Here is a 24782-nt window from a genome sequence, read left to right as displayed (position 1 = left end):
ATTTCTTCTTTCTATACCAACAAATATTAGGTTGCCCACTATATACCTATTTCAAGTTTTTCTAAAGTTTAGGTCTAAACTCTGATATGGTTTAAATTTGTTTTATTTTTTAGGGGAAGCTCTCTAGTTCTAAATATCTATTCCCATCATTCTTAATATTCTCCACTCCCTTTGCCAAAATAATCAGAAGTCGCTACCACCTGTGTAGCAAGACAAAAATGTGAACTTCTGTTAACTAAGATTTGCATATTTTCCTGGTAAAATCATCTTTAAATGTTGATGCATAGTTAAAGAGTTAGTAGCACCATCCATTTCTGCTTTATGCACACAATGAAGTTTCTTACCGAAATGGAGATGGTGAAAATTGACAGGGAAAGTAAAAAGTTAGGTTTTATTACCAAAATTCAAACTTAAATGTAAGCCTTTAATAGAGAATGGTTCATGCATTTGACTATTAGCAATAAATATGCCCAATGGCCTGTGATGGGATGTTAGATGGGGTGGGATCTGAGTTACTACAGAGAATTCTTTCCTGGGTGTCTGGCTGGTGAGTCTTGCCCACATGCTCAGGGTTTAAGCTGATTGCCATATTTGGGGTCAGGCAGGAATTTTCCTCCAGGGCAGACTGGCAGAGGCCCTGGGGGGTTTTCGCCTTCCTCTGCAGCATGGGGAACGGATCACTTGCTGGAGGATTCTCTGCATCTTGAAGTCTTTAAATCATGATTTGAGGACTTCAATAGCTCAGACATAGGTTAGGGGTTTATTACAGGCGTGGGTGGGTGAGATTCAGTGGCCTGCATTGTGCAGGTCAGACTAGACGATCATAATGGTCCCTTCTGACCTTAAAGTCTATGAGTCAATGTACCACTTTGTTACCCATTTAAAATGCAATAGGAATGCACTGAGCAAATGAGCCTTTTTTGCAAGCTCTTTCAATCCTATTGTACTAACAGGTTGTAGTAGGCCAGAACTATCACATGGGCTTCTTTTTGTCTGCTTAATTTTGTCTCTTGCAGCTCTATTTCTCGGATAACTGAAACAGAAAATAACTAAAACTTTTAAGCTCTAAACTGAACCACTGGACAGGAGGAAAGAAGAAGATATGAGTGGGAGCAACCAAGGGAGATTAAAAGCCACCTGGATCAGAAAAGGAAGAAATCTGAGAAGAAGGGGGGAAAAAGTCACTGGAGAGGAAGGGAAAAAATACAAAAACACAAAACAGAAAAAAAAAAAAAACACACTTCAAATGTATATGTTAAGAGCAGATTTGATCTCAGGCCCAGATTCCGGAAAAGCATCCCTATTTATGAAAGCACTTAAACATGTGCTTAACTTTAATTGTGTTTTTAAATTCCACTGAAAACATGAGGATTTAAGCATTTGCTTAAAAGCTTCATATTTAATCAGGGTCTCAAAGGACAAGATGGACAGCATGTTGTGAGCAAGGCAGGGGTCAAGTCACTGAGGATAATAAAAGCTCAGCTGTCTATTCGTTACCATTATCTAATACAGTGTTTCCCAAATGGATTGCAGGCCTGGCTTGGAGCAGAGGCCTAAGGGGGATGGAGACCGAGCCTGCCTTGCATTCTCCCCACAGCTTTGGATCCTGACCCATGGGGCTGGGGCCAGCTTCCTGCTCCGGGTGTTGTGGCCTGGTGCACGAGATCACAGGGTCATTCAAGTTTAGCAAAATCACAATGCCTTGAATGGGGAGCCAGACCCAGCCTCACAGGACAGGAGATATGGTAACACGGTCAGGGTGGGTGGGCTCATTCTCTGACAACCCCTTCCCCTCTCCCCCCTGCACTGGGTGGGATTAGGATTGTGGTGGTGGGTGGACGGTGCTGCTTCAGGTGGTCAGTGGGTCGCACAGAAAGAAAAACCATGATTGGTCATCCTTCTAAAAAGTTTGGGAGCTACTGATCTAACTCTGAACAAAGCAGGGTCCTGAGGAAACAAAGTGATTGTTTAAATACGCAAAAAGAACAGGAGTGCTTGTGGCACCTTAGAAACTAACAAATTTATTTGAGCATAAGCTTTCATGGGCTACAGCCCGCTTCATCGGATGCATAGAATGGAACATAGTCAGGAGATATATATATACACGCACACACATACAGAGAACATGAAAAGGTGGGGAGTTCCCCTACCAACTCTAAGAGGCTAATTCCTCCCACCTTTTGTAGGGATATTAAAGAAGGTACTAACAGTGATTCCCCCAAGTGACAGTGACCCCCTCATAATTTGGCCCCCACACTTTAAAATCCAACAGTTTCACCAAGTACAAAAATCTCTTGGGTCTTCTGTTAAAACTTGTAAGCTACTGTCTGTAGAAACCATTGATTATATCTATCCTGTGAAAGATATTTTACTACTATGTAAAACTTACAAACAAGTTAACTGACTTTGTTATACAATGTAAACAAACATATAAGCTGTTAAGTGTCTTTCACTTCATTCAACTGCTCCTAGGACAGACCCCCACCCTCTGTGATTAAAGGGCCAGGAGTCTCAAATGAATTAGCACACACTCTGAAAGTGGTGGAGACAGTAAATTAAAATATGGTTAAGGGATGGAATGTATGCTGATGAATGCTTGATATACATGGATGGTTAGGGAGGTGCCAGCCTAGAAGAGGAGTATCCATCGGCCGAAGAATGTGTCAAGTGGATGACCAGAAACCCCCGGAGGGTAAACTGGGACCCACCCCATCACCTGGAAGGATGAGAAACGCAAACTTTGGACAGTGTGGAGCCACCAGGAATGTGCCACTTTGGACAGGAATGTGCCATCTGCTGATTGAGTCAGCAACAGCAGGATGAAACAGCTCCCATAGACTAACATAGGAACTAATTCCTATAAGAATGGACTCTAAAGACTGATGACTTTGAGTCTCTGGTTCTGCTGCCAGCCTCCAGGAGCATCAGGTGCACCTGACACAGACTCGGCTCCATCCTCATGACCAAGATACCTGGCCAGTAACTTGGCATGAGCAACTTCTAGGCTGGTAACTATAACACCTATACAGAACTTAAATGAATGATTGTGTGAATGAATCTCTCTCTCTCTCTCTATATATATATATATATGTGTATGTATAAGAAATAAGTAGTCAAACAACGTTGTTTATTTTTATCTTTTGCTTTATCAGTATATTTACAATAAATGTGGCATCTTTGCCTTATCCCTCTTAATAAGATCCTGCTGGTTTTTATTCTATTGGTATAACACTTTTCATGTTCTCTGTATGTGTTTGTGTGTATATATATATATAATTTCCTCACTATACGTTCCATTCTATGCATCCAATGAAGCGGACTGTAGCCCACGAAAGCTTATGCTCAAATAAATTTGTTAGGCTCTAAGGTGCCACAAGTACTCCTGTTCTTTTTGCAGATACAGACTAACACGGCTGCTACTCTGAAACCTGTTTAAATACAGTGGTTGAAATCCTAGCTCTACTGAAGTCAATAGCAAAACTCCCATTAACTTCTGATGGACCAGGATTTAAAAATACACCTTTACCTCGATATAATGCCACCCAATATAACACGAATTTGGATATAACGCGGTAAAGCTGTGCTCCAGGGGGGTGGGGCTGCGCACTCCGGTGGATCAAAGCAAGTTCAATATAATGCAGTTTCACCTATAACGCGGTAAGATTTTTTGTCTCCTGAGGACAGTGTTATATCGAGGTACAGGTATATATTTCTTTACCAATGTTAATACATATCAGATTATTAAAACTAAAAAACTATTTGGCATTTCACAATTTTTGCTTTTTTTGTAGTTTACTCAGATTTGACAACAAAAAAATTAGCCATTCAATTTCTTTGTAATCAGCTTCGCTTTTTCATTCTCATGATTAATGAATGTTTAAGTCCAAGACCCATTTTTAATTAGAAAATAATCATAGAAATTTCTGTTAATGTTAAGTTTCCTATATTTAAACAGAACAACCACCACAAACACACACACACACCCTTAAAATTTGGGCATAAGCTACCTGAAAGTGTAACATCTGTAGGGCCAAACTGATTATCTTTATTAATGTTAAATATTACCTAACAATACAGGCAGCCCCAATGAAGTTCAGTGGAGTGGCTTGTGAAGTAAGGTACTGCTCACCATGAGTAAAGGTATCAATCTAGCCCTTGACTTTAACCACATATCAGATGCTGACTAGTACAGTATCTAGTCAATTTTGCTCTTCAGCTTGTAAAACTGATGAGAGATCTTCAGATTTTTAGTATTCATTTAAAAAAAATTCCACCTATTAATTAGAGGAGAGTGTTTCAAATACAGGTCTAATTTCTCATTAAAATATTTCTTGCCCTTGTTTTGTCAGCAGCAAATTGTTAGCAGAGTATAAGTAAGGCTGCGAGTCTGTCGCAGAGGTCACGGATTCCATGACTTCTGCAGCAACTGGTGCTGGCCTCTACCCCCACCACCTAGGAGCTGCAGAGACACGGAGCCAGGTAGGGAGCTCTGCCAACCCTCCCTCTCCCAGCGAGGGTCCCAGCCAGGTCACCTGCCCCAGCACCTGCAGCACCCCTGTACATTCCCCCTGCCCTCAAGCACCCACACCCCCCAAGTTTTAGTCATAGTGGGTATTTTTAGTAAAAGTCATGGACAGGTCACGGCCCGTGAATTTTTGTTTATGGCCCGTGACCTATCCATGACTTTTACTAAAAATACCCACTGTGAGTAAAACGTAGCCTTAGGCATAGACTTGGATATCAGAGATAACATTAAAGTAAAATATGCTCCACTGTTCAAGTAGTACATACAGCTCCCAAATCAAAACACTTCAAGTTTTCAAATAATTTCAAACAAAACAAAAATGACAGTTATCTAAATATTATCATAGTTCAATCCTCATTTCCAAAAGTTTAACTATTATAATTGGTTATAATAAATTTTTCATTAAATGAATGCATTTCATATTTGTGTGCTAATCAGATTGAAATTCCTGTTTTAACAGGTGCCAGCAACCTTGTTCCAGAAACCAAATAAAGCTATACCATTCCACAAGGCCATGGAAACCAGCTGTCAGTTGACTCCAGAGGTGTGAGGGATTGAATTCAAGTGACATTATGGATTAACTGAATCTATGCTAATTTAGGTAATGGTGTTTGCTAATGAGCAGTACATTATTTGCAACATTTGAAATATGATGCAGAACATTTTTTTTAAAATTTGAGTGACCCATTTTAGAAGTTGTTAATATTCCTGAAAATTCTGCTGACTAAACAAATTACTTGAAACTTAATGTGGGCTGGTTCTGGATGATGAGAATCAAATCATAACTTGAAAATAATGTCCATCACTTCTAAAATATACATGCTATATTGTTGAATGGCTTTCCATGGATTTCAGTGAGAACATTAGTGACTGCTGCACAGTAGTTACTACACACCAGTAATCTGTATGATCATCTCCACTAAACAGTTTGGAGATTATGGTTTGGGGGGAGGGTGATAAGGGACAGACTTGGAAGAGAAAGATCATCAATATGTGCTTTTGTGAAAATTCTATTTCCAACTAGGATTATTGTTCCAATCCTAGCATGGACACAAATTCCTCACTATTCACATCCCTCAAGTGGACTTTTGAAGTCCACGTTAAACAAATTATCCTAGATTATAATGTCTATTAATGTCGGGGCCTGATTGATAAAGGTATGTAGATATAACTGGGTCAATCTATCTACATGTACATTTCAGATCCTGGGGCACACATGCATACTCTAATTAACAAGACTATACCAGGTTGAGGAAAAACAGCTAAAGAATTTCCTTGGGCAAAGGAAGGAGAATAAGTCCTCATCCCTAACATGCCCTAAAAACAAGTTTTATTAAATGGAATACATGCCAGGGGCCTCACTTCATGAACACATTTATTGTCCAGACATAACCAAGTATATTTATTGTTCAAAATGAAAAGTTTTTAATTCTGTAAATAAAAAAATAGGACACAAATACAATAATCAAATCCCCAGTCTACTACACTCTATCACCATTGACACCAATATGCTTATCACTTGAGCTTGCTTTTTTTCCTTTAATAAACTTGAATACCTACTCAAGGAAATTTTGGACAAGCAAGTCTCAGTTTGTTAAAGTCACAATCAACTGATGCCGTGTTGACTGGACAGGAGGGCAAGTCTTAGGAACTGTCAGTTTTTTAAATTTAAACTGTCCTGTCTTCCGTAATTATCTTTCTACCATTTTGATCCAACTCACTGTGACAATTTGCTTCAGACAGATTTTGAAAAGAAATCTGGATCTTCAGTTTTAAATACTGGAAGAGAAGTATCAGTCACATACTAGCAGCCAAGTTTCAGTCTCTATTTCCTGTTCTGGGATTAAGAAGTATCTAAATGACTTTGAAGCCCAAATCCCACTGACCTTCAATGAGACTTCAGGCTCCTAAGTGCCTAAATCTCTTCTGAAAATCAGACTAAAGCCTTTAAATATTTTACTCCTGAGCTCCATTTATCACCTTCATATCTTGAATCAGTCAAGTTGTTTAAATAATGGATAAAATTAATAGCTTCTCTAAATTGTTTTTTGGTTTTGTTCTTTGGTAGTTCCTTTGTTAATTATATCAAACCAGTTTTCATTTAGACTGCAACAGCAGTCCCTCTGACATCCTATTTAATTTAAATTAAAAAAAAAGTTTGGTGTGTTATGTAGAGACCTTTGTGTGAAATCCATGCTATATTTTGATCTACTCATACTCACTATAAATTATTGTGGTAGTTGCATGTAACAGAGACAACTTTCTTGAGTTTTTCCACTCAGTTTCATTAGGAAGATGAATCCTCAAGCCTCTTTTTTTCTATCAATCAACTTGATGGTAATTGCAGAAGACTAAACTTCCATCTTACTTTAGGATGTCATGTGTTACTTCTTTCTCAGTGAGGTTTAAATAACGAGCTGAATGCTTGTGTTTCAGAATTTTAGGATGGTTCCAACAGACGAGTTTTCTTTCTTCCCCCATGTGACACTGCATCCCATATTCTTCATAAAAATATTGTTGTAATATGAATATGACATAACTAAGATGTTTTATGGGAGATGGGTCATATGAGATATCATTGGAAAGGCTATGATTTGCTGAACGTGATTATCAAATTTGTATGCATGTGGCAATTCTGTATCTGAAGTTAGGAATATTGACTATGTAACAATTACAATTGTGTATGTACCTGGGAAACGTGCACCAGAGAGTAGGCAATCAGCTTGAATGGGCCATTACGATAGACAATAGAATAGGTCTTGAAGATGCTGATCGCTCATCTTCCTAGACTTCCTGTGGACATTACAAATAAGCCTGGTCTCATAGTGGCTTTAACACTGCAAGGTCATATGATAATGTCACCTAGTATGAAGTACCACCTTGAACACTGCTGGTATTTTTCCACTGGAAACAAAGAATTCCCGCCTTATGTAAATACTATTTAAGGCTGGGAAGTGAGTCAATCAGGGCTATTCTCCATGGTCTCCCCCAGAAGGAAGACTGCTGAAAGCACCTGAAGAGACAAAGGAACTAAGCTAGGGAAAAGCAAGGGCTGAGTCCAGCTGAGACGGGGTCTAGCCGGTAAAGAGAAATAACTGGAACTCTGAGCTTCAGAAACTCTGCAGCCTGCCTAAAACAACATTTAAGGTGAGAAATTACTATTGGTAATCTGTTTCTTTAGCGTATTAAGCTTAGTTTGTGTGTTTTGCTCAGAAATCTGCTTTGTTCTCTCTGCTATACCTTATAATCGCTTAAAATTTACCTTTTGTAGTTAATAAACTTATTTCTTGTTTATATCAAAAACCCAGTTTGTGCAATTCATAACTGTGGGGGAGGGAGGGAAGAGAAGAGCTGTGCATATCTCCCTCCACATAGAGGAAAGGGGTGATTTTTATGACCTTACGCTATCTAGATCTCTATACAGCGTAAGACAATATTATTTTGGGTTTCCACTCCAGAGGGTGTGTGCACAGAAGAGCTGGGCATTCCCCTAGCTGAGCCGTCCCACAGAGAGCTAATCGTAGACTCAGATTCTGGAGTTGAGCGTGTCCCTGCCTGTGTGTGTGCTGGAAAGAGGCTTGAGAGCCTGTCACAGCAGCATGGAATAGCAAGGGAAACCCAGGCTGGTAGGACAGCAGGCTCAGTGGGACCCCAGCACATCCGGTGGCACCCTGAAAGGGGGCCCAACCCATAACACCCCATTTATCTTCATTGTCTGAACAAATGACAAAGACCTCTTTTGCCATACTTCTCTCTGCGTTCTTTGATAACACCTTCAGCAACTTGATCACAACGTGCTGTAGTTTTCTTGGAAGAAATGGAAAAATCCATTTCCACCCGCCCTCCACTGATAGTTTAAGTACCCATTATGAGGGTCACATCTCTTGTTTCACTAATTGTTTTGCATTTATGTCAGTGCAAATTCTATTATTTGCACCATCTAGTAATGAAACAGTTTAAATCTGTGGGAGGAAGTGTATTCAGCACAAGGTGCTTCAATTATCTCTGCAAATTGCTGACTGAAGGCAATGTCAGCAAAAAGCTGTGACTTCAAGTTCAAGTCCTTGCTTTCAGTTGATTTTATATTTACTGCTGGGGGAATTCTAATACCACTGCGCATACGCAGAATTCATGTCCATTGCAGAATTATTTCCCCCCCTGCAGAAAATACATTTCCCAAGAAGTGCTGCAATTCTGCTTGTCACCCACCAGAGACCGCTCTAGCATCAGAACAGTCAGCAGCGTTCATCACAGCACTATGCCTGCAGAGCTAGATTAAGACAGACAGAGTGGGGCACACAGGGCTGCTGAGGGTGGGGGGGGGTCAGAGGCTGGGGTTCAGAAGGGCTAGTGGGGGGGAGACAGACTGGGTTGCAGGCTCAGGAGCTAGTGACATGACAGCACTGAGCCAGAGCTGAATAGGAGAAGGGCTGCAAAACGGAAGTACAAAGTAAAACGTGATAGAAGTTTAAACCTCGGTCACAAGATATGGAAAATATGCTGTACAAAGCAGCAGACTGAAAAAGTAGACTTAATATCATGATTAATATTTAGACTTAAAAGATAAGTGATTTGTACAAGAGAAATTTCAATGGAATGAAGAGGATGGAGGCCAGACTGAAGGAAAGGAAATCAAGACATTATAAACAGATACCCCAGCTCAAGGAACTGAGATAAAAGGGAAAAAGAAGACTGGCTAAAAAGAAATGGAGTTGGCAAGTTGAGAAGTTTACCATCTTAACTTTGCTTTTTCCTGAGTTTTCACAGCACCATATTTACAACCTCAATGTTCTTATCTTGAGCAACTTAAGTTGATCAAAAATGAATGGGGCTTGCATGCATCTTCAGACTCCTCATTGAATTAAGCAGGGTCTTTCCCTTGGTTTACTGCAAATGCTCATTTTACATTTAAAACACAGAAGTTAATGTGCATGAAAGCTCAAAGAAGTGCCTAAAGCGTATTTAGTTTCAAATGCAGGTAAAATAATTTCATTTAAACATGGGGACAGTGTGAAGCATTTTTCATCCAAATTTCAGCTTTAAAATGAAAGATTAGTTTCTGAAGTGCATAGTCATTTTCATGGTTGTATAATGTAATTAAATTACAGTTAGGGCACTCGTGTATAGCCAAATCACAACCTATTTTCACTAGGACTCTGACAGTAAAATACTGAACTTAGAGAGACTGTCCCAAATTTCAACTTTCTACCTCATGTTTCTAAGATGCTTCAGCTGTTTAAAACAAGTCTTTAATTACAGCAAAAAGTATTTGAACTCCTTTCATTCAATAATGAACTATTTTTGCTCAAAAAAACAATTCACCAATGACCAGAGGCCAAACCTAGAAAATTTCAGGGAAAAGCATCTTAAGATTTCTGATCTTCCCCCTCCCACTAATACTTGTTAAAACAGTTTAGCAAATATGGTTACAAGTACTACTTAAGTTTATGCCCTAATCAGCCTGAGGTTAGGAAGAATAACTGTCTGTATGAAACAATAAATAATTGGGTAGGTGTGCATGGAGAAAGGCAGGTAGAGGATAAGAGAACTATGGGTGTCATATTCCTCTGAAGCTTCCAGTTTCAGCCAATGAAAGAGGCAGAATACTGGACTGATGAATCACTTTTTTCCTAGTATGGCAAATTCTAGGTTCCTATTACAGAGGTCTATATATTTGTAACAAACACATGGATTATATTTACTAACAAAAAAGTTAATTAAAGGCAAGAGAAGAGATCATTACTCTATATTTTTTCTATATCTAACAACATTCCCCACAAAAAGGGGGGAAAAAAATGAGTGTATGAATACCTTCAACTCCCTAAAACAAAATTCAGCTGTATGGGCCTGGTTTGCAATGATCCCTTCTCAGAACTCCATTGAATCTAAGGGGACAACACCACACAGATTAAGGACAAGGGTCTAGATTTCCCTCAAAACATGAATGCACAAAAGAAACGGCCTACTTCCTAACTCTTTGGATTGACAATACAAAATATTTTGTAATAACTAATACCACCTTATATTTACAGTGCCTGTCATCCCAAAGCACTTTACAGACTGACAGATCATAAAGATGCATGTAACTTCATTCATGTGAGTAAAGTTACATACATGCTTAAGTGTTTGCAGGATTGGGACACCTATATAAATTTATATTTAAAATAGTAAAAAGGGTGCCTATTAACATTTTAAGCACCTTTGATATAAATTACAAAAAACAGAGACAGAGGGATCACCTCTCCCAATCAAGGCTGGTAAAAATACCAAACCTGAAAAAAAGAGCTCTCTGTAGCGCAAAAGTTTTGTCTCTTTCACCAATAAAAGATATTACCTCACCCAACTTGTCTCGGTGGTAAAAATAGACTGGAGTAGAACAGAGCAGCTATTTAAGATTACAGAGCATCTTTGTGCAACAGTTTAGAATTGGAAGAATAACTAAGCAGAAAGTAATAATTGAAATTGGCATATGGCTAAAATACTGGGACATAGCACGTGTGCTATTGCAACAGATCAGGGGTGCTGGACAATTTGTATAGTGGGGGTACTGAGAGCCATTGAACCAAACTGTAAACCCTGTATATGATGGAAACCACTTCAAGCCCACACCCCCAGTTCCAGCACCTATGCAACAAATGCTGAGGTTCAATATTATATAAACTGTTAAATAGCACACTCTTGAACCTTAAGTAAAACATTTAATGACATTTAATGTATTTGCTCTGAATGAGAATTTCAAAGTCACATCCACTCTAGATGACCACAAGAGATTCCATGGCATTCTATGTAAGCAGTAAAGTTTACTTCAGTGTCCCTAAAATTTCCTTTTCCTGCCAGTGTTGTGCAGCATACTCTGCAACATCCTGGAGTAAAAGCTGTGCACACATATTGGGAAGAGCTTTTGGGAAGGGCCTGCAGATTCCCTAAGATGAAAACCACCACATAAATTAAAGATTTCTGTCAATAAGGAATATTGTTTGTAGGGCAATATGATTTTTATTAAAAGCACCATGCTGTCCCTTAAGTATTCCACTAACCCCTCCCACAATTTCCATCTAGCATCCAGGTAGCTAGAAGTGTGGTTAGCAGTGGCTGCGCAACATGGTATTCCTGTGATGTTTAAGGTAGGTCTCTATCCTAATGTAGGATACATCCTAATGTAGATGCCACTTAGCTAGGGCCCATACCAAATTCATGGCCATGAAAAATGTGTCATGGACCATGAAATCTTGTCTTGTGTGTTTTTACCCTATACTATACAGATTTCATGGGTGAGACAAGCGTTTCTCAAATTGGGGGTCCTGACGCAAAAGGGAGATATAGGGAGGTCACAGTTATTTCAGGAGGTCACAGTATTGCCACCCTTACTTCTGCTCTGCCTTCAGAGCTGGGTGGCCAGAGAGCGGCAGCTGTTGGCTGGGTACCCAGCTCTGAAGGCATCATCCTGCCAACAGCAGCGCAGAAGTAAGGGTGACAATACCATACCATGCCATCTTTACTTCTGTGTTGCTGCTGGCGGCGGCTCTGCCTTCCGAGCTGGGCTCCCAGCCAGCAGCCGCCACTCTCCAGCTGTCCAGCTCTGAAGGCAGCATCGCCGCCAGCAGCGGCACAGAGATAAGGGTAGCAGTACTCAAGCCCCCCCTACAATAACCTTGTGACACCTCCCCACAACTCCTTTTTGTGTCAGCAACCCTACAATTACAACACAGTGAAATTTCAGATTTAAATAACTGAAATCACGAAATTTACAATTTTTAAAGTCCTAGGGCTATGAAATTGACCGTGAATTTAGTACGACCCTAGCTATAGTTTATACCATCAATTCAATGAGCAAAATAAACTGGCAAAAGCACATTTTTGTTATTCTTGTATCTAGACTAGAGCTTTTGCCAGTACAAAAATATCGCAAAAACAAAACCACACCACTAGAGTATATTGATCAGAAAAAGTTTCTAGTGCAGAGACAGATGAAGTGAAAGTGATGCTAGCCTTCCCCATGCCTTTCCAAGCAATACCAACAGTGATTTCATATTGAGGCTGGTTCTGGTCCCCTTTCAATCATTCCAGGTTTGAGCTTTACGACTGGGAATCCACAAGTGTTTAGACTCCTAACTCCCCGATAAAAATCAATAGTATTTATTTAGGCACCTGACTCCTACTGTGAATCCTACCAAGAGACTTCCAGGCCTAACTCCCACTGATTTCACTGTTGTGGATCCCACCCTGCTTATCAAGCCCACTGAAAGGTGTTACAGCCTCTCCCTGCGACAGGGATACTGAGGAGGAGGAGACTGGCACCAAGCCCTCTAAAACCCATGCATGGGAGCGCCGGGGCTGGGCAGGGGAGAGATGTTGAGCCACCTGGGTGATGCTCGGCGCAGACCGCGCCTCCCCGCACAGATCTGTGCGATCCCCATGGTGACATAGGCGAGGCCGAGCCGAGCCCACCCTAGTCCCCAGACTCACCCAGAGGCTGCTGAAGAAGTCGAGCCCCCGGCAGATGAGGAGTCCGGTCTGGGCCAGCAGCACCTGGACCCCCAGGGAGCTGCCGAGGCAATAGAGCCCGTAGAGCAGGGGGCCGCCAGCGCCCAGCAGCAGCAGGAGGCGCCGCCTGCGCAGCACCTGCTCGCCCAGCGCCTCGGCGCTGTAGTTGGCGAAGCAGATGGGCAGCAGCAGGGCGGCCAGCAGCACCGGGGTGCGGGAGCGGTGCAGGCGGCCGAGCCAGCGGCGGCCCAGCGCGGTGAGCGAGCTCTTGAAGGGGTGCAGGAAGGTGCCGCAGAGCACGGCCCAGAGCAGCGGCCGCAGGAAGGCCTCCAGGATGAAGTAGACCAGCACGGCGGCGCCGCAGCACAGCCCGGCGAAGAGCAGCGCCCCGGTGTTGTAGAAGGCCTGTTTGATGGGCTTGTCCAGCCGCGGCAGCGACGACACCGCCGCCGGCGGCAACAGCAGCAGCCGCGGCGCCGCGCCCCCCGCCGCCCCGGGGGGACCCGCAGGGCTCCGCTCCGGAGACTGGCTGCTGCTGCCCGCACCGGGAGCCGCGGAGGAGCCCGGCCGCCTTCGTCCCTGCAGCGGGGAGCCGGGAGGAGACGGGACGCGGGGACTCGCCGCGGAGTTTCCGCTGTCAGCCATAGCTCCCGGCCCGCCTCACGCCCCCTCCACACCGTTAACCGCCGCTGCAGCCGGGGAGAGCGGCACAGCCGCCGCCGCACGCTACATGAGCCGCCGGGGATTCTGGGAAATGTAGTCTCTCTTCCTCCTCCTTCCCCAGGCGATTGTGAGGCTGTGAGCGTTAAGTTCGTTAGACGAGGGAGTGCAGAGGAAGCCGGGAAATGCACGCGCTCGGGGCGGGGGAGCCTGAGGGTAGGGCTTTCCTAGCGGTGGTGATTGGTGAAGCAGGGGATGGTGGGAGATGTAGTTTCTTGTGCATTTACAGCCCAGCGCATAGGTTCTCTCACATGGATTTAAAGGTGAGCAACTGGGCATGGGTGAAATTTTTGCTCCTTTATTATTAAATGCGGCTGGAAAAGTGGGGTGAGGCGTTAAGATTCTTTTATTTCTGTATACACATATAAAAGGTCAGGGCCGCCCCGGGGGTCAAGTGCCCTGCAGGGGCCCCCACAAGAATATTATGGAAGGGGCCCCCAAAATTGCTTTGCCCCAGGCTCCCTGAATCCCAGCCACCCAGAGGATTCAGGGGGTCTGGGGCAAAGCAATTTCGGCGGCCCCTTCCATTAAAAAAAAGTTGCAATACTATAGAATACTATATTCTCGTGGGGGCCCCTGTGGGGCCCGGGGCCTGGGGCAAATTGCCCCACTTGCCCCCCCCCCTCCCCCACAGGGCAGCCCTGTAAAAGGTACAGGTCCTGTTTATTCAGGAAGACTCAACTAGAATTTTTAGGTCCTGAATCATCTGTAATTAAATTGGTTGAAACAGTTCAGTGTATCCACACTAACTGATGTGATTTAAGTTTTGTTCCACATCTACCCTAGTAGCACAGTCCTAACACATATTGATTGCATTCCCACAATTCCTGGGTACGTTTCCAGAAGCTGTCCCTTTCGGGGAATTTCATATAGCCACTCAAACACTGGGAGACAGTAGGGGATAGACTAGTCTGCATTTCCTCTTGTCTGTATCCACTCTGGCCCTACACTAGTTTGGATTGAATTAATTAAGTATTCACTGTGTATTTAGCCTGATGAAAAGTAGTTTGTTCTACTTGGTTATTATACCATTTGCAAACAATTTGGAGTGTTATTGTGTGTGGACAAAAAGTATTCTACAAAGGGTCTACATACTGTAACTGGTTTAATATCCTTGGTGTAGCCCAGGCCTTTGTGTCTACACATAAAAGCATTTGTAATGTTTCACAAGTGTTCCAAGTACAGTATCTTTGCAAGTACACTAAGTCTGAGTAAGTCTTATAAGGCTGCTGTCCACACCACTTCTGTTCAAACCCTTTGATTCCTAGGTGGTGCACCTGCACTAATTAAGTTAGTCCCAACAAAATCCCACAGTGCTTCAGCCCTATCAGGTGCCAAAGCCATAGATACTACAGCCATGAAAGTTACATGATCAGGGCCAGCTCTAGGTTTTTTGCCGCCCCAAGCAAAAACATTTTTGGCTGACCTCCACCCCAGCCCTGAGCTCTCGCTTCCCCGCCGCCACCCGCACCCCTTGCCGCCCCAGCCCTGGGCTCTCTCTCCCCCCCCCCCCACCCGCACCCCCTGCCGCCCTAGCCCTGGGCTCTCTCTTCCTCCCCCCACCCGCACCCCCTGCCGCTCCAGCCCTGGGCTCTCCACCCCACCCCACCCGCACCCCCTGCCACCCCAGCCTTGGGCTCCCCCCCACCAGTGCTGACTCTGCCCGCTCCCCCCTCACCTCCAGCCGGTCCGGCGCTGGCAGGGTCGGGGTAAGCAGCAGGGCTCCCGGGCCGCACCTCAGCCCAGGGTCCCACCATCCAGGGCTCCCGCCTCCAGGACCGGCCAGAACCCGAGAGGGCAGAGCTGGGGGACTGCCCCAGCAGGGGGCTGAGGAGCCAGGGCAGGGTAGCCCCAGAGGGAACGGAGCTCCGGAGAGCGGGACGCAGGCCCCGCATGGCAGCGCCCCGCCCTCTATGGCCCCACTGCTGCTGCTGCTTCTGGCCACCCTGCCATAGTCCCTGGGCAGCTTGGGCTGCTTCGCACAGCCCTGGCTGTGGCGCTGGGGGGCAGCCGCCCTGCGGCACCTGCAGGCGGCTCCATGTGCCGCATGGGGCGGCCCCCAGCCCAAGTGTCCCCCGCTCGGAGCCTGCCCGGCCCAGCCACAAGGTGTGAGCGCGGCTCCCCCGCGGCGCAAATCGCAGCGCCCCCAGGGCGCCCCCCGCGCTGCTGCTGCCAGGGCCGGCTCTAGGCTTTTGCTGCGGGAAGCAAAAACAAAAAAAATGGCCAGAATACCGCCCTTGAAAATGTGCCGCCCCAAGCATGTGCTTGGTTTGCTGGTGCATAGAGCCAGCCCTGGTTACATGTGTTGAATACTGGTGAAAGAAGATGGGTGAGGTAATATCTTTTATTAGACCAACCTGTGTTGGTGAGAGAGACAAGCTTTCAAGCACAGAGATCTGAAGAAGAGCTCTGTGTAAGCTCAAAAGCTTGTCTCTCTCACCAACAGAAGTTGGTCCAATAAAAGATATTACCTCACCTACTCTGTCTCTCTAATATCCTGGGACCAACACAGCTACAACAATATTGAGTAGTGATAGCACTTTCAAAGCTCCATAGGTAACACTATTGAAATTTGTATTTAAAACAGAGATATTCTTTGATCTGGATGAAGTATATGTCTTCCCCGAAATTACAGCACATGTGAGTAAAACTTGAATGTGAAAATTTACATTTAAATCAGTTATAACAGGACTGACCTCATTGCAGGGTCTGAGTATGTGGAGCTAAGGGTGTGATCCCCTAGGTGTGATCCTAGGTCGCATAGAGATATGCTAACTCAATAGTGTAGCCAGGTTAGCACAGGCAGCAGCAAGCAGCAGCACAGGCTAGCCATGCCAAATATAAACCATCTTGAATCCTGTGGCTATATAGTTTACACAGCTACCCATGCCGCCATTTGCCACCGCCCGTGCTATCGCAGCTACGTTACTATTTTTAGCACACTAGATCAATGAAAGCTAGTGCAAGTACATCTACGCAAGCTGGGAATCACACCCCTAGCTCACAAGCAGAGGTGTAGCCTGGGACTGCTGTGATATACCCATGCCCTCCAGGTGTCTGCTGGGTGCTCTGTGTACCATGTGCTGTAGACACATAACAGATACAATTACCCAAGTCCTGCATAAAGATAATAGAGTATAGTTGGGGTCCCCTCTACACCATCATCCAGCTGCGTACATGCATTTGCTCCCAAACCTCCTTGCTTGCAAGGACACTGCTATAGCCTACAGCTGGGCCTCTGCCAGTAACAGGTTGTTTCTCTGCCCATCTCTCAGACACAGCTATCAGGCTGTCTGCTACCAAGCCTTCCTGCCACAACCACAACCCACTTTCAGGCAGCTATTTCCTGCCTGCTGTTAATGTGCATATAACCTGCACTTACAGTGTGACTATCCATCTTCCTCCTCTCTCTGGACCGCACACACTAGAACCTCGATTTTACAAATATCTTTCTAACGAATGACCAGTCCTAGGAACCATTTTTCTTAATGGGAAAAAAATCACATAAAGAAAGTGATGTTTATAAAGAACAAATCAACATCCCTTTACATTCCAGTGCCTTCAATGCCTTGGAGATCACTTTGCAGTGGTTTAAAGGACAAGAAGAAAGTGTTGCAGTGTACCATACTATAATTTATACATCCTACCTACTGTAATTTTGAAAAGTTCAATTTTATGAACTACTCAATCCCCAATTAATAAAATAGGGGTTCTACTGTACAGAGTTATGAATCGACTGCAGCTTTTGAAATACCAGAATTAGTTTTAGCTCAGGCAGTAGAGGATCATGCTTTTAGAGCAATAGGTTCCACCAGGATATTGCATTATCAGTGATGGTCCATATGAGGATTTGAGCCGCAATGGACCTCAGAATTCATTCATCCTTTACGTGTCTTCTGAACCTGGTCCCCTCTCATCCCAGCATATTACTTTCTAATTCTGTATGCTGCGAGCTATGCAACCTTCAATGGTCGGGAGGCTGAACTGTGTAACACAGTGCCCTCCATGGTCTACATCCTTTTCCTCCAGCTCAGTCAGGGTGGAGGAAGAGTACCCACAAATAAGCCAGCTAGTTCATTACAATAAGTTTGATCCAAATTAATTAAAAATAGGCGCTTTAAGACAATGTTTTGTGACTGCAAACTTTTTGGAGACTTTTTAGCTGAAGAGTGGTCCCTCGAGAACCCAAACTTTACACACTACCTCTATCACTACGACTTTTATTTAGGCTGTATTTGAAGAAATTAGGCTGTAATTAAAAAAAGTGTTATGATTATACTTAGAACCAGTATGTTTGTAGCGGGTGCTGAAATTTTAAAATGTACAGCAGTCTTTTCTTTCTTTCTCAACACGTTTTCCCATTTACATGGAGTCGGAGGTAGCCACAATTCTTTGCCACTCCTTCCGATCCATAGCACGGATCATAGATCCCGGAATACCAATAGTTTTCTCTTCAAACTTCTCCTGACAGAGTCATTCCATTGTATCCTCAGTATTTTCCTTCTAACCATTACTGCAACTACCTCTCCTGAATTACCTGTAAATGAACCTACGTTCCAGGTTCCAATTTCCTGCTCTTTGCTACTTTGTTCCTGATGTCTAGAAGATGGTGTGTTGGTTACCCCACATGTGGTAGCATGTTTTAAATGATTCAATTGCAAAGAATCTAGGCACTAAGTAGCCCTCTGACTATTGCCTCATTTTGCTGACCCTGTGTCATTTTTATTTGGAATTTACCTTCTCTTACATTAGCTGTCATCCAAAGCTTCTGGGCCTTATCCACCCGAATTTGAGAGACATTACCTGCTCTTGGGGCAAACACTACCATTCCCTAAATGCTCCTTTGCCCAGTAAGCTGTTGGCACTTTTTAGTGTTGATCACATGTACTGGTGAACACTCAGTCCGCAGAGCCTATTTGCTGCTCAATGAATATTACCATTTTCTACCACATGGAGGTTAAGGTTGGTATAGGGAGGTACCAGTCACTGAGTGTAAAGCAGAATAAAATTTTAAAGGGATATTCATGAATGTTAGAGTTCAGGTTACAGCTTCTTTCTGTGGTTGGATTGCCGAACCAATTAATTTGGATTCTAACTTGAAACTCCTGGCTTGTTTTCAGAGATGCCAAGTACCCACACAACTCTCATAGACATCAGTGGTGATCAGCACTTCTGAAAGGCCAAGGTGTCTCAAGGTGGCCACCCAATGAGGCAGCCAAAATTAGGGTTGTGCAAAGCATGATTCAAACTGTTCCTCTGGAAACCTGCCTGCACCCATCAGGAGCCCTTAAAGACCCCGAGTTTTTGTTTGTTTGGGGTTTTTTTTAGAAGGGATCAGGGAGCATACTTTTTACTACTTACTCATTTCATCCATCATGGGAGCTGCAGCACCCTGGGGAGAGGCAGTGGTAGCAGCTCTGGAGTGGGTGGGAGAAACCTAGGTGCAGGGGCTGGGAGAAACTGCAGGATAAATGGACTCTCCCCCACCAGCCACCCAGCACCTGTAGGGACAGGCTCCAGTCAGGCCAGCAGGGAGGGATGGGGAGCAGTGGACTCGGGAGGGCAGAGGCAGTAGCTCTGGTACAGGTCCCAGGGATTCAGAGACATCGCCCCATAACCACTGTTACTCCACTCCCAGTTCCAGAGAGATCCCCCATCCCATTTGATTCCACACCCCACTGAATCTCACTGCACTCCCATCCCAAGACCTCCCCTGTTTTGGTGTGGATATCAATTACATCTACACAGCATTAAACGGGGCCCTGAATGCACTGTTCAGGGCACTAAGCGAGATCCTGAATATACCATTGAGAGCACTAAATGGGGTCCTGAATTCCATTTTGGTCACTAAACGTTGTCCTGAATGCACTGTCTGGGGCACTGAATGGAGAAGGCTAGAGCCCCATGATGGATGAAATGAGAGAGAAGTAAAAAAAAGTATGCTCCCTCTTGCCCATGCAATTGGATTTGCAATCCACTGACCAAGGGTGCTAGAACCTTTTGGGCTGTAGTCCACGAAAGCTTATGCTCTAATAAATCTGTTAGTCTCTAAGGTGCCACAAGTACTCCTGTTCTTTTTGCGGATACAGACTAACACGGCTGCTACTCTGAAATTTGTAAAAGTGGGGGGACCAAGACCAAAGTGGCATAGGAATCCCCCCATCATCCCTGGGCCGCACTGACTCCCCCACCCATTGCCCCGAGCTCCCTTCCATGACCTCACATCCCAGACCCATCTCGCTCCTTGCCTCTTGATCACAGTGCCCACCTGTCCAAGCGTACACCTGTAAGGTGTTCCCCTTATTTCCAAACTTCACTGCTTCATGGATTGGCATGAGGATACACATGCTAAAATTAAAACTCCCAGGTTCGGAGTGGAGTAAGATCTAAACAGCAGGCTACTAGCATTAAGATTTACACTCCTCCTCTAGTGGCAAGATTCATGCTCTCAGTATTTGGCACCCAACAGGGTCATAATGACAGGATTCACCTTGGAAAGCCTAGATGGGTGATGTAATATATTTTATTGGAACAGCTTCTGTTGGTGAGAGAGACAAGCATTCAAACTTACAGACCTGAAGAAGAGCTCTCTGTAAGCTCGAAAATTTGTCTCTCTAACCAACAGAAGTTGGTCCAATAAAAGATATTACCATCTACCCTGTCTCTCTAATATCCTGGGACCAAGAGGGCTACAACAACACTGCTTACAAAAATGGAGGGTTCACATTGACAGCCCAGAGTGACCATCACACCAGGGCACTATTTTCAGGATTCATATTCCTAGCATAATGTCATCATTACACAAGGGAACTAGCACTACCAGCACAATGAAATAAATATAGCTGTATGTGCACGCCAAAAATTCACAGTGCAAGCACCCTGAGATCCACACAGCAGGATAGCAGTGTCAGAATGCACACTCTCACTATAGTGGGGATGCACTCAATCCCTGAGTGTAAGCGTTCAGCTAAACACAATGATACCTGCAAACAGCTGTACTAACAGTGGGATCTGCAGTCTTGGCCCACTAGGAGTTGCACGTCAGGGCATTAATTCACAATCCCAGTGCAATGGGCAGAGCCGGCTCTGGCTTTTTTGCCGCCCCAAGCAAAAAAAAACAAAAAACGTGCGGGATGGCCGGAGCGGCAAAGCAAAAGAAACAACAACCGTGGAGGGCGGCCGGAGCCAGGGTGCAAACTTTCGGTGCCACTTACTTGGCAGCTCGCGGCTGCCTCCCCTAGCTGTGCTGGCTAGCGGGATTCCCTGCACTGCAGACGTGCTCCAGGCAGTGGAGTGCGCACCCCGGCTAGTGGAGGGGAGGTAGAGGGAGCGGGGGGGAGAGAGAGAAGGGGGCGGCCAGGGCTTCCTTCAGCCGCGGCGCTCGCCACTCAGCCCCCCCCCGCCGCGCCGCCTGTCAGGAGGGCTCCACACCGCTCCCGCCTGCAGGTGAATTGAAGGTCGGCGGGGAGGTCGGCAGCTAGTTCTGCTTGCTGCAGACCTGGCACCGGCTGGGGCAGACGGAGAGCGCAGCCCGCTCCCAGCAGGGCGCTCCCCTCCTCCCCTACAGGGCGGCCAGAGCGGCGAACCAAAAAAAAAAAAAGGGCAGCCGTGCCATCCTAGGATTGGACGGAATGCCGCCCCTTAGAATCTGCGGACCCAAGCACGAGCTTGCTCGGCTGGTGCCTAGAGCCGGCTCAGGCAATGGGATCAGGGCACCAGGCCTTTAGTTCCAGAATTTGTACTCCTATAATAGTGGGCTGGAATTATAGAAGTTAAAGGAGAAAAGCCCTTTGTGATTATCCCGGCTTGGTCTATCTCCCTGCCAATGCAGGGATGATACTTGCAGCATGCTTTGTCCAGTCTCCTTTTAAAAATCCCAAGACTTGGGGTTTCTTCTAGCCCTTCTCTTGGGAGACTATTCCACAGCCTAAGGCAGAGATCGCATTGCCAGAAAGGTTTCCCCTGATAGCTTGGAGTTTCTCCCTCTCTGCTCCAACCCTTCCCCTTCCCTGCCCCCTTCATCTCGCATTCCCTCATCATCTTCTTTTTCCCCACCACACCCTATCCCTTCCCTCTTCCCCACTGTCTCTTCCCCCCCACCCCGCAAGAGGTAGCAACCCGGATGCCAGGGTGAGGGACTGAGCAAGGCAGAAACCTGTGGAGGTGGGAGGAGAGGCACAGGACAGAAGCCCCCTGCACAGGCAGAGCAGCTCCGTGCTCACAGCAATTGGGGGGTGGGATAGTGGCAGAGACTCTACATGCACCCCACACACACCATGCCTTGCCTCTTTGTGGGGGGGCAATGCCCCCTGCTGCCCCTCAAACTGTGCCCATGGACTCCCCTGCCCTTCTCCCAACACTGCAGCAGGTTGCCCCACCCACCCCCATCCAGGCTCCCTCTGCCTGGAACGAGACTCACCTGTTGCCTGCAGAGCCAGGCTGGGAACTGCAGCCACACATGGAGCCTGCCCACAAGATACAGGTAGAAGATGGGGCGACCCCAGGTGAGCAGGGGCTGGCACTGCTGATGGCATGGCGCCTCTGTGGAGCAGAGCAAGCCCAGCCCTCCCTGGCCTCCCCCACTCCTACGGCATTTTCTTTTGTTAAAAAGTGAGAGGGCATAGCCCTCCCACGCCCCTGCCCCACACTTTACACAGGATATACCTCTGAGCGCTAATATGATTTTTTACCTGATTTCTCTCAGAGTATCAGAGATATTAGATCTTTCACTCACTTCCACAATTATTCCAAAGCTAGCAATTAATTCTGAAGAGCCTGGTGGGTGAATTCTTACAGTCAACCATGATTTCTCCCATGAATAACTAAATAAGTGGTGCTCAAAAGTGCAAGCTACAGATGGCTCTTGAAAAAGATCAGAAAATTGTGAGTGGCCTACAAAGCTTCTTGAAATGTGCAAAGTTTGACCATGTTCCTGGTGAACAACCTGCAGATGGTTCTGTTACTCGTACTTCTGAGCCTTCCTTAGCTAGCGAGGATGTTGATTTGGGTTTATCTGGCTTGTTGGGTTCTGGGGTCTGATTCCAGGACAGAAAGTTTCCTGTTGATTGCTGGTACAATTGTTATGGATGTGGACACTGAAAGCAGTTTGATTATTGAAAGCCTGGGGCAGAATTTTGACTTTGACCAGGTAGATCCAGCTTCTTGGCCACAAGTGACAGATTCTGTTCACTGTTTTTTGGTAGAAAAATGGTCCCATTGTTAATTTAGAACAAGACTTTTTGCCTTGCAAATATAAAGGAAGGCAAGCATTAAAATTGTGGGTCTTTGTCAACACTTCTAATGGGGAGTTATGCCAGCAATCCTGGTTGACGTACACTATGACTCTTGCCTCTTTGTTCTGTTTCACTTGTTTGCTTTTCCAGCCAAATTCCTCATCTTCCTTTGTGAACTGTAAAACTGGGTTCACTAACTTTTTCCACTTCAGCGCATGAGTATGCCAACACAAATATTCAAAGGAATGCCTGGAGGCGATGTAACGTGGATGTAACGTGCAGAATGATTGGAACAGGGTCGCATAATTGTCAAAGATTTGGAAACCTGCTATCTGGTACAGAGATATGCTCTCTCTTGGATATTTTGCTGTACTTAGGTGAGAGGTGTTTACCTTTGAGAGGTTCAGATGAGAAATTAGACAGTCCTTGTAATGGTAATTTTTGGGGTTACTTGAATTGCCTGTGAGGTATGATAGTGTGTTGTGTGATCATGTGGAAGCTAATAAGATTGGCACTGCAAAGGTGACATAGTTATCAAATCAAATTTGAAATGAAATTTTCCGTAGCATTGCAAGAAAAGTATGGCAGACTGTTTTCAACAAGGTTAGGAAAGCTAAATACTTTTCTGTTATGTTTGACTGCACTCCAGATCTGTCCTGATGGAACAAATGTCTCAGGTGTAAGGTATATTCAGGTTTTGAAATACGGAGTGAAGGTTATTGAGAGCTTTGTAGATTTCATTGATATCCACACAACAGGGGAAGGTATTCTGGAGGTTATTTTAGGGAAGCTGAAAAAAGATAAAACAACGAGGAGTCCTTGTGGCACCTTAGAGGCTAACAAATTTATTTGGGCATAAGCTTTCGTGGGATATAACCCTCTTCATCCTAGGAAAGCTTATGCCCAAATAAATTTGTTAGTGTTTAAGGCAGGGATCTCAAACTCAAATCACCATGAGGGCCACATGAGGACTAGTACATTGGCCCAAGGCCCACATCACTGAAACCTTTTCATACGATACAAAAGTATAGTCAAAAATGAAAAAAATGAAGAGTAATATAGTATGCTATTAAAAGTCAATGTATTAACTTTTTTAAAACTGTTAAGCGAAGAGGGGTTTTAAATAAATATAAACACCCCTAACTATTCCTTATGAGGTCAGTAACACTAATGATGATGATCTACACTAACAGTCTATCAACATAGCTGTAAGGGCAGGAACTTTTTAAAGTAATTATTCATACAAAATACATTGCCACTTTTAACAAACATTCTTCCCAACTACTCACAGCAAAGAATCACACATGCTGAACTTCAGACCTCAGACTGCTCGTCTAGTCCATGAGGCCCCGCCCCTTCCCTGCCCCCATTCCAACCCCTCCCCAAAGTCCCCGCCCCAACTCCGCCCCCTCCCTGACCCTCCCCCCATTCCAACCCTTTCCCCAAATTCCCACCCCGACCCTGCCTCTTCTCTGCCTCCTCCCCTGAGGGCGCCACGTCCCCGCTCCTCCCCATCCCTCCTGGAAAGTCCTATGCGCCGCCAAACAGCTATTTGGTGGCAGGAAGCGCTGGGAGATAGGCGGAGGAGCCTATCCCTTGTTCGAAGATGTTATGCCTTGTTTTCGGCTTCTACTAGTTGTTAGAATGCACTAAAAGAGCAAATTAGCATTACTTTAAAATGCCAAAGCACAACAAGATGGTCAGCAAGGGTAGAGGAAATCCATCCACTATGAAATCAGGTTGAGGGTGTTTTTGACACATTCGATGAGATCAAGTCTTCACATGATCTTATGCCAGAACTTAAGTCGAAAGCTGATAGC

General features: G+C 45.0%; 1 protein-coding gene across 2 annotated transcripts in view; it reads right to left on the bottom strand.

Annotated features, from left to right (window-relative positions):
* Positions 1–14336, bottom strand: part of TMEM245 (transmembrane protein 245) — a 138304-nt gene extending 123968 nt beyond the window's left edge. For both annotated transcript variants that reach the window (XM_054018802.1, XM_054018803.1), the window contains exon 1: positions 12992–14336. In XM_054018802.1, the coding sequence (XP_053874777.1) occupies positions 12992–13654 (663 nt within the window). In that variant the 5' untranslated portion in view covers positions 13655–14336. The remainder of the gene's footprint in view (positions 1–12991) is intronic.
* Between the last annotated feature and the right edge of the window lie 10446 nt (positions 14337–24782).

This window comes from Malaclemys terrapin, chromosome 2 (genome assembly GCF_027887155.1).
Source record: "Malaclemys terrapin pileata isolate rMalTer1 chromosome 2, rMalTer1.hap1, whole genome shotgun sequence".
Taxonomy (NCBI): domain Eukaryota; kingdom Metazoa; phylum Chordata; order Testudines; family Emydidae; genus Malaclemys; species Malaclemys terrapin.
Note: the sequence above shows the minus strand (reverse complement) of the source record. Positions and strands in the feature narration are given on the sequence as shown.